The 11,317-nt window shown below is 33.8% G+C and overlaps 1 protein-coding gene across 1 annotated transcript; it reads right to left on the bottom strand.

The window, feature by feature from the left end:
- Positions 1-3,317: 3,317 nt before the first annotated feature.
- On the bottom strand, positions 3,318-3,854 carry LOC111912143 (uncharacterized). The gene has a single exon (XM_023907878.1). It carries the CDS (start codon positions 3,852-3,854, stop codon positions 3,318-3,320), a length of 537 nt encoding a protein of 178 aa, XP_023763646.1.
- Positions 3,855-11,317: the final 7,463 nt, after the last annotated feature.

Genomic DNA, 11,317 nt, shown 5'->3' with positions numbered 1-11,317 from the left:
TATTTGTGTTGTTCGTCTGTCATATTCATCTTCAACTAATTTTGTCTTTTACCCGTAAATTGTGTAGATTTTGTTGGTGTTTTAATAATATTTAAACAATTTTGTTGATAATAAAATAAACTTTCACCTTCATGTATTCACTTAAATATTATTTTATGGTCCTGTGTGATGTATGAAAAGTAAAAGAATGGACGGATAAGCAACAAAATCGGATAGCAACGGATTAGTGACGGAATCACAACAAGATTAAAATTTTGGGCCCTCAACATGGGCCCTCTACATACATTTTTTTTAATAATAAATTATTTTTGAAGTATCAAGCTCAAAGTTTTGTTTCTTCCACTAAAATAATCATAAAGAAGTTAAAATGTTTTAAGATATTTGGAACAAAAAATAGTTGTGGTCAATCTAGCTAGAATCTAGAATATGATATATTTGTTTAAGTTGAACTATACAAATCAGTGGAAAGTTTTATAATTGTATTCATAATAATATCTAAACTTTATATTTAATTTTAGTTCTATATTAGAAAATAAAAAGGGTGGCATTAGTAGGTTGTATATTAATAACCAAACATTATTACAAAACTGAAACTAGAGGCATGCGTTGTGAGGTTGTACTCTACAAGCTTTTAGTGCAACTTAACAATGAAAAAGACGTATATAGATAAAAGGTATGGGTTAAGCATATGGCATAGAATCTGCTTATAAAGTTAACAAAAAGCATTTATAAAAAGGTTTGCAAATTTATGATACCTTTCTTAAGTGTGCAACTTTTAAAGCAATGTGTACAACTAGCCAATGCATGTTGCACAACATGCCTTTGCTTTGGTAACGTCTACACTGCTCAAAGTGAAAGTTGGTGTAGATATATCATAAGTATCAATCTTTGATTATTATAATATGTTAAATTTCAAATAATTTAAATTTACAATAAATGATAATAATAAATTTATGAGTAAAAGAGGAGGATTGTGAACGCTAGCTTGCTTGCTTGAACGGCATTCTGCTATAAAAGAAAATTGCAGAATTCCAGGCAGGGTTGTTTTGGGTATTTAATAATTCAATAACTACTCATTAAAAGAAAAGAAAAATAAGTCTGTTCTACTGTGTACATCATCTGCATTGAAGTTGTAAGTTTTTTACTCGGATCCTACCGTTGGATGTCTACACATGGGGTCCATGTTATAATGAATTATTTAAAACTTTTAATAATTTTAGGCCACCATAAATAAATGTTAAATAAATGCACTAGAGAGATAATAAAAGACTATCATATACATATTCCATGCATCATCTAAACACATACTTTGTGTTTGTTTTTTACTTTTTTTAATAAAAATTCAGAAATGATATATAGCATTCTTACATTCGTCGTCAATCATATTTACACTATCATTAATGTCATTGAGTTTTTCTTTTGAACAACAAACCACCATAAAAGTGAATTTTTGGAGATTCGAACATGAGACACACTTCATTTTTTAATATTGAAATATGAAATGAATATCAATAATAGATCACCTTAATGGTTGTGTCATTGCATTATATCAGAGTTGATAGTTATGTTGCCTTTTACGTACATATGTATAGAGAAGATTGTTTAATGCAAATTAATAAGAGTAAACTATTCACAATGAAGGTCATTATCATATGATAGCAACAATTCTTGATGATTTTGGCATTGCATTGCACTCATATTCGTGCAACGTGTATAAGCACCAGCTAGCACTTGCATGCATGTTTCAGAAAATCATTTATAAACAAACACTGATTGATGCTCTTAGTTTTTGTGCATAACTGCGACTATGCATATGCCCTATAATTACAAGTGCCATTTTGGGGTATTATATATATGACTTCGTCATATGTCATATATGTCTATGCTTTCCAATGAGGGTGATGAATCACAAATTCTTGAAGGGAAAAAAACACAAGGGAAACATTAATGCCATAAAGAATGCAATTATACAACCCGACATGAAGTTACATAAAGATGCAAAAAGTTTATATTAGATAACACTGAGAAAAACAACAACAAAACAAGACATTATATTCAACAACCATTTTTCCTTTTGGATTGTTTCCGTATGATATGATGGATGTAACTTTTTCCATTATTAATATTTATGTACATTGATCATATTAGTTCATGGCATTGCTATATATATGTTTTCTTCTGTTTAAGACTTCATATGAGTAGTATCGATTTTTTCTTTAAATTATAAGTTTGATGAATGAAGTATATACTAATATTAAGGTTTTAGAATGTTAAGACTATAACTAATTAATGCTATTTCTCTTTCATACAATTCTTATAGTTTTAGATTTTTTTATATATATACAATACTTGGTTCATGTGTAACCTTTAATTACTTGATATTTATATATATCTTCGATTTTTGGTCCACAAAATTTATTTGTTAATCTTTATTAATGGGTATTTCAGATGCTTATATAATTGTGAATCATTTTTATCAAACCATATATAGTTTAATTAAATACAAAAACTCTCACACACTCTGCAACGATTAACCAAATAGGCTGCAGATTTTTCAGACATACGTGTAGGGTATAATCTGTATATCACACTCAATCCCTTCTGGCTTTATTTAATATATATGAGAAATATATAATTTTGAAGGAAAAAAACAAGTTTTTGATGTGTGGATACAGAAGAATGTCGCAACTGATCGATAAGCTGTGCTTAATTGATGGTGGTCCAAACCCTAAATACGAAAACCATGAGGGTCTCTTTCCTTACTATATCCTACAATTAAATCTCTTTCACACTTAATTTTTGGTATCAAGATTTATCCACTTCGAGCACTTGTTGTTATTCATATCCTAACCACAACTTTTCTGGTATGCATTTACATCAAATGGATTATGATTCTTTTTTTAAGTTTGGCTACGACGTACCTTGCTACGTTCAAGTGTTCAACACACATTATGATATCATTTAATCCATATATACATATATACACAAACATATACATATATGTCATTCAGTTCATTAATGGTAATTAAAAGATCTGGTTATGTTTGTTTATTATTTTCTTGTTTTCACTTAGATTGGAAAGAGAGGTGTCACGCTTACCACAGGTAGACACAACCATAGATTTGTCACATTGCATCAAAATTTTACAATGTACAAGATGTGAATTGACACGCTTGTTGTGCTATTTTTTTCTAAAATTAATTTATATTAAAAATAATCAATTTAAGCAGCTTATTTGAAAACTAAAATTTCATTAACTACAAAGAAAATGACAACTAATAAACCAAAAAAACAAAGACATAGAATTTATCAGAAAGTTAACTGTTTAAATCATCGACCGGTTCTACATTAAGATCGATGTGGTTAACGATCCAAATATGTTCCGTCAAGTTTCTACGAAGAACATGATGGGTCTCAAAGTCATAAATTATTGCCCTACTCGCCAAATATTCCTCGTTTCCAACCTCAAAAGTTTGTATTGGTGGTACGGTCTTGTTTTCATTATACTCACATATTGCATTTTCCTCATCTTCGAGAATCATATTATGCAATATGATGCAAGTATACATTACCTCACTCATTTTCTTCAACAAAAAATATAGGGTATTAAAGTGTATGTCAACATTTGTAAGAGCACTAAACACTCGCTTCACATCCTTCCACTGTTTCTCTTGAGCTTTCTTAAACTTCAACTTTTTTCGATCATTCGGACAATACCATGACTTCACAAAACAAGCATGCTCCAGATAGAGCTCTTCCAGAAGATAATACCCGTACCTATATGATGTTCCACGCACATTAAACGAAGAATCTGTTGCAGTCTCATTATACATGTCGTTGAATGACAGAGACATGTTAAGAACATTTATATCATTGAGGAACCAACAGAACAAAAGAATGCATGTCATATCCACAAAGCTTGTGATGTCACCGCTTCAAGTATGATAGTTGGATAATCATGATCGCCTCGGGTGTATTGTCCTTGATGTACATTCAGGAAATTTCCCCATTCTCAGTGGAGGCAATCTAGGCTTCCTAACATCCCAGAGAAGCCATGCACATTCGAATAATAAGCATAAAATTGTTGGACGTCACTACAAGTAGGTTTGCATAAATATTGTAGATCATACAATCTCATGACATACTTACAGAATTTGTGAAGGATTTGTCATGCAGTACGTCCAGACATCCTAAGATTCTCATCTAGTGCATCGGGGGAAGTGACATACGCTAATTGACGAAGTGCGCATTTTTGTAAAAGAGTATAATCAATTGTACATCAAGCATCTGGTCGTTGTTGAAAATATGGACACGTTGTCGTGACGGCGTTAACGATAAGCAAAAACAAATGTTTGTGCATATGGAACCACCAACGAAAATAATATCCTTGAAAAATCGTGTTTTCTACAAAATAATCTTGCATGAAGCGTTGGTGAGCCGATTCACGATTCCTTGGTATTGACCTTCTTTTTTTTCGATATGTATTATCAACATTTTGTTGATGTCGTTTTTCTATCTTCTGCTCAGCCTCTTGAATGACATATATGGTTGATCCAAACAACACATCAGACATGCTCGATAATGAAGAAGATGAAGATGACATTTTTAGAGAGAGTATAGAAGAAGGTTTTGATATGGTAAATGAATGAATGTTAGGTATTTGAAAAAATAAAATAAAAGAAAAGAGTCATTGCTCATCGGTAGAAGATATGCATTCAAACTTGGTACAATCTCGCTGAGTATCGAAGTCGAGTCGAGCTTATCGAGGTAGTTGTGCAGTGTTCGTCGAGTCCACCTCAGATTTTCCTAGCCTCACTGAAAACCACTTCGTTGAGCCTTATTGTCTATTGGTGATCATGGGGTTAGGTGAAGAATACTCCTAAAATGGTTGGGAATCGAAAAATGAGTTTTTGCATGCATATAATTTGAGAAATTAAATTAAAATTTTTTTTTATTTCTACTCATCTTTTATTCATATATAATAATGTCATGTGTAATCCATTATTAATTCTACCTTTTGATTTTAACACTTGTTTTGATGTTAACATTTTTAGGCTATGCATTTATATTAAATGGATTAGAATAAATTATTGAAATTGTCCTTGTCGTTTAACAAAATTTCATGTTTGGTCCCTAACTTTTGTTTTGCACTCAGACCATCCTTAATGTTTGCTTTTGTTGCTTTTTTTTGTCACCCGTAGATATAAAAAGACTATATTACCCTTTATATTTTTGTTTTTATATTATTTTGTTATTATTTATTAATTAAAAAAATATATTAATATATATAGGTCCCACCATCACCACGACTTGCTAATGCCCACCATTACCTACCACAATAGGAAACCTACTAGCCGTCGGAAACCACCACCGATGACCTCCAGCCACGACTAGCCACTGTCACCTTTAATTCTGGTGAACACCAAAACTCTAGTGAACACCATAGTCACCTCTGGGAACACCACCGACAACCAAATCAAATGAAACCAAAAACAAATTTAATTATGAAATCAAAATTAAATCCAAACAAAAATATCCTAAAATTGGTGAAATCAAAATAATCACGGATCTGTTGCTCTAATTATTTTCTTTAACCTGACATAGAACATATTTCGAATTCATCATCACAAAAACCCCAAGCAAAACCCCAAATACCAACAATAATGAATAGGGAAGAGAGTATTTAGATTTCATGGCGGGGGAAAAACCTAACAAGTCTTCTACGAACCCTGATTCCCATGGATGTTCAAAGCTACAAAAAAAACTGATGCTTAAACCTACAAAAAAACACAAACACTAAATCTAATTTCATTTGTGTAACGAGTAGAAACAGAATTGGGGAAAATCCTTGGTTTTATACAAACTGGAAAAGTGATGAGATCAATTGATGATGAGGTGGGTTGTGAGGTTAATATGACAATGCTTGAAGTGGGTTAGGACCTTGGACCTACATCATGCTCCAATGACGATTTGGCTTCGCCGATCTTTCGTATCGCCTAGCAAAGATGATTGTATGAGATGCTAGCATCAACAGTGTAGTTATGTGAAATGGTTGCATCAATGGGTAGGGATAAAGGGTTTAGAGGATGAGGGTTGTCGGTGTAGGTTTCTTGAAAAATGAAGGAGACGAAGTGTTTGGTGAGGGGTTGATGGTTCTGAATTTTGGAGAAGGAGAAAACTTAGGTCTATAATGTGAAGGAGAAAAAGGTTGGTGGTGATGATTTCTTGTTTCGATGATGAAGCTTCTCATGACGAATAGTGGTGTTCTTCAATGGTAGATGGTTGTTATGGTGTTCATCAATGGAAGATGAATTGGAATGAGAAAGGATATGAGGAGGATCGGCTGTAGGGTTTGTTTGTGATTTTGTATCATCAATGTGTATTTAAGTGTAATGGATTAACTTGTTGACCAAAATTCAATCTTGATGAATATTAAACAAGTAAGGAAGGTGCAGAATGCGCACTTGTTTAAGTTTATTCAAGATTCAAAAGTAGGTTGTCATTTAGGGGCGAAGCCCCTAAACGAAAGGGGGTTCGGGGGCAGCGCCCCTGGGAGCGGGGTCCAAGGGGCAGAGCCCCTTAGAAATCTAAATTTTCTGTAAATGAACCTATTTTTTGACTTCATTTTGCTCTTTATCAATGATTCGGTTTTAGTGATTGTTATTGGTTTTGACAGTTGGAGTAGTTATTTGGACAAAGAAAATTGTCTTGACATATTTCAGACAAATGAACTACTTAATCATTTTGGTCATCATTTTCCTAGTACAATAACATTCATGAAATTCATAAACAACCATATTTTCTATTCTTGCTCTCAATTCTAATTCTTATCCGATTAAAGATTGGGAGTACCATCTAAATACTTTAATATGAAACTAAAACCACAATTCATAGAATTTCCAAGCCTTTCTATACCCAAATATTCTTACAGGGTATTAGGTGTATCCTTTAACAATAAATCAATTTTTAATTAAAAAAATAAAGAAACAAATTGAAAACAAGATATTAAGAGCATTATAGTTATTTATTATTAGGTATTGACTTACAACGTAACAAAATTAAAACTTAGGGATCGTCTGAGTGCAAAACAAAAGATAGGGACCAAACACGAAATTTTGATAAACCATAGGGACAATTTCACTAATGGTCCTTTAGCTTCACATTTTTTCTCTGAAATTATCTTTACGAAACTATTTTCCCTGAGATGTTGCATACAGAGCAAACCATGCATACAAATGGTCTTTACCGTTGAGTATTAGCTAACAGACATTTTTTTATTTTACTTTGAAAAGTTTACATCTTATTATGGAATATATTCAAATTTTGATAAAACTAAATAATTTTATAAAATTAAATATAAAAATTTTATATCGAATCAATACAAAATTGTAAGTCCCTAATCTGCCTGTGTATCAATCAAATCTGCTTGATGGTGTGGAATCCCAATCAAACGGATGATGTCAGATAAAATAGAAGAGAAGAATATGATGAATCTATGTATGAATTGATTAGAATGAAAATCCGAATACAAAAGATTCACACACACAAAATGCTCTCTAGTTCTCTCTTCTCACATTCATCAATCAGTTCCTCACACCTTAACACCTATATTTATACAAGGGGAGCATGGGCTTGGTGGACATGGGTCGTAAATGGGTTTACGGCCGTAAACACATCCGTAAACACCTTACGGCCGTAAACACCAAATTGTTTACCGTCCAAGACACAAAAATACATTTTTCTAGAAAAGTAAAGTATAAATCATATTTTTGACCCAACAATCTCCCCCTTGGTTTATAGCTTTCTTTTCTTAATTGACCCAACAAGCTCCCCCTAAAAAGTAGCTGGCTCTTCTTGTCAATCTTCAATGGGAGCTCGACTTAAACTTTAACCTTCGATTTCTTCACAACATCAGGATGAACATATGAATCTTCCATGAATGACTTCATCTTGAGCCCTTGAGCTTTTCTTCAAGATTTGGAATTGAATGCACATTGGGTGAGGATGCTTGATGTACTGATTCTTGAAAGATGACGCTTTCAGCTTGAGAATCTTCAGAGAGAACATCAGAGAGAACAAATCTTCTAGATCACTTCAGCAGGTTTAAGATAGCAGCAGACTAATCGAGGAGGCTTCAATGCAATCCGTCACATAATCTTCAATTTCAACTTAACCTTGCTTCTGGGGTTGAAGGATTAAATGTTGAAAGAATAATTTTCATTTCTTGCTCCTTCGAATGAGAATTCTTCGATGCTCACGGACGAGGCTTTGGCACAGAAATCTTCAACACAAACTCCATGAGTTTCATCTTCACCTGAAATCACTTTTCAAGACAAAACAAGACTAAAAGAAAACTTAGAACAAAAAGTAAAACAGAAATAACACTATTTTTGATTTTGAATTTTTTTTTATTTTTGTTTGATTTTTTTTAAATTTTAATTTTCCCCTAATATTTAAATTAGAAGAACACTATGAACAAACTTAACAAAAACAAAAATAATAGCTAACTTTAAGAGTTTTTTGGGATCAAAGTTTTTAGACATCCTTTATCCGTTTATCAGTACCTCTCCCTTCATGAATAGATCTGGTCAATCGCCGGTATTGTGGTCCACTTAAACATGAGAGATTGTGACAAAATTAGGATATACTATAAGTGACAAGACAATGTGATCCTAAGTTCCTAGATAATATTCCTTAAGGACCATTCAGCTGACGACGACCAAAGATATTGTTGTCCACCTAAATTGAGCAACGAGATCTACAGACAACCTGTATGTGTTCAATTTTAGTTGTACTAGAACGTGTTTCCCGCTTCTTAATATGCCCCAGCCATCAAGGACTTCCAGAGTACTCCTTATATCAGGTGAGCAGACAATCATTAGGAGAGAAGATAGATTCAGATTGTTATTGCTTATAGTTTTAGAGGGATTGAGAGGTAGAAGGTTGCATATGTTGTGTACCATGTCGGATTAGATGTCACGCAAAGGAGACAGCATATGGCTAACAGATAAGAAGAATTTCATTAATATTATTTGTAGAGAAATAGAGTTGCATATGTTACAGTCCAAGTCGGATCTCCCGATCACGCAGAGGAAGCAACATATGACTGACAGACAGAGAGAAAGAAAAAAAATTTCTACAGACCTAATTCATCGGAATTTACCAGTCACCCCATCCAACCGAAATTAAGGACAAAATCCGCACATCGAGGAAAAGTGAATCCACAGTTCTAGATACGGGTTATTTAATGTGACCAGTAGATTCCCATGTATATCTCCCTGCTTAACCTATTCGAGCGTCGTGATGTCAGGTTAAACGGGCCTAACTAGGTCAAAGTTTGTCAAGTCCTTAAATTCATTAGGTTCAACTTTCCCTAGTCAAGTCCATTTAAAATTTTTCGTGCCTACCAGCGCATCGAGCACAGAGCGTAGACAATTCAACTTAGGTACGTTACGCAAATTCAGATTGCCCGTTATCACTTGCTAATTTCATTTCCCAACACATCTCCCTCAAGCACATTCCATAACCAACATATATATATATATATATATATATATATATATATATATATATATATATATATATATATATTTTTATTTTCTGATTTTCTAATGTTTTTGGATTTTTTCTTTAAATTTTCTAATTTTTGTTTTCGTTTTTTTTATTTATTTCTCCCCTTAAATTTGTGCATAGGAGAGAAACGAAAGTAAATGCGCAAATTTAAACTATCCTAAAAAAATTAGTCTTTAAAGCGAATCAACTTAAGAAAAACTCAGGAGTATAGAGAAGAAAACACAAACCGTAATTCACCGTTTGAATCTGCATCCAGAAGCTCTGAGAACAGCACGCATAATCTCATAACAGATCCGAAAATTCTTCATGTCATTAAGCACTAACCCCATGAGTGATCCCTTCCTTTCTTCCCTTCCCGTAAAGGACACATACTCTCAAATAATGTTCTGAGTGTTGTACAGTTGAGAGATGTCCCCAATCATATGCCAGGAGCAGCCAGTATCAACAAACCGAAGTCTGATGATATACCTCCATAGCTGCTCCGACACAGAGCGGGATCAGTTGGTCTTTGGAACCCAGTCCATTCTAAAACTTGGTCGACCTTTGTCATCAACGCAAGATACTCTCTCCCATGACATATCCTGCTTATCACAAACAGAAGACGATGAAATATTAGAGTCATTAGAAGATTTGGGAGTTTTCACCTTTGGTACCCATCTATATTCGAGTTTAACCCATTTCTTGTTCGATCCGATGGGTGCATCGGCACTTGATTTGGAACTTGAAGTCGGACGTTGAGATGACTTTGACCTAGCCGGTCTTTGTTTCGCTGGAGCATCTCTTGATTTGGACTTCTTGGCCGACATTTCCTCCATGCCCTTGGGATTCGAATTCTTGGCCTTGTGGGTTTGATTCTTGACCTTCTACGCATTCCAGTCGCTATTGTCTAAATGTGACCTTAAGGGATTTCTTTTGGAGTATCTCCCTCTTGGCTCGTTATGCCAGCCTTATGCATAGTAGGGAACATATGCGCTTGGACAATTTCTGGCAATATGTCCAGGTGTTCCACAGTGAAAACAAATCTTTTTCTTCACTGTGAAGTTATTTCTTCCTGCCCCTGGTGGCGTATCTTTGCCTTGTCTCTTGCTTTTCCCATACGCACAGTTGCAACAGGCACTCTGTTTAGCTTGAAATGGTGGCCTGTATTTACCAACGGCAGGTTGATTAGAAGCAACAGATTTAGAGTTCAAGGGGTTGTTTGTTTGTTCAGTAGAACTCTCCTTATTCTCATCCTCTATTACTTTGCCTGCACAAGAAGTAGAAGCATTAGTATCGTTCAGCTCAACACCCTTAGTTTCCTGTTCAACAACTGGTTTACCGTATACCATAAATCGTTCTCGGTCAATCTCTTCCTGAGTCAAAGGTATGGATATATAGTTATGATTGAAAGGGGGAGGAACACTATCATACCCTAAACCCTTGTTTTGATTATCTTTGAATTTTAATTGGGTTTCAAATAAGGACTCGATTGTCTGACTTGACACAGTATAATTTTTGAAACTAATATTTGTTTTTCCACACTTAATTTTCAAAGTGTCAAGTTCTTCAGTTACAGCAGCAAATTTTTCCTTAATGTAATCATAATTTTCACATTTATTGCTGTAATCTTCTTGAAGCTTTCGGAAATCCTTGATTTTGGCTTCTAATTGAGCTTTCAGAGGTTTCTGACCTTTCCTAAGGGTATATCCTTCGTATTTCTGGTCCTCAACTTCTCTCTTTAATAAATCAATTTGTTCCAGAAGAA

This window comes from Lactuca sativa, chromosome 2, assembly GCF_002870075.4.
Source record: "Lactuca sativa cultivar Salinas chromosome 2, Lsat_Salinas_v11, whole genome shotgun sequence".
NCBI lineage: Eukaryota > Viridiplantae > Streptophyta > Magnoliopsida > Asterales > Asteraceae > Lactuca > Lactuca sativa.
This window is presented reverse-complemented; position numbering and strand designations above follow the sequence as displayed.

Coding starts and splice junctions, on each gene's coding strand:
- LOC111912143 (XM_023907878.1), bottom strand. CDS start 3,854: ATGTCTCTGTCATTCAACGACATGTATAATGAGACTGCAACAGATTCT.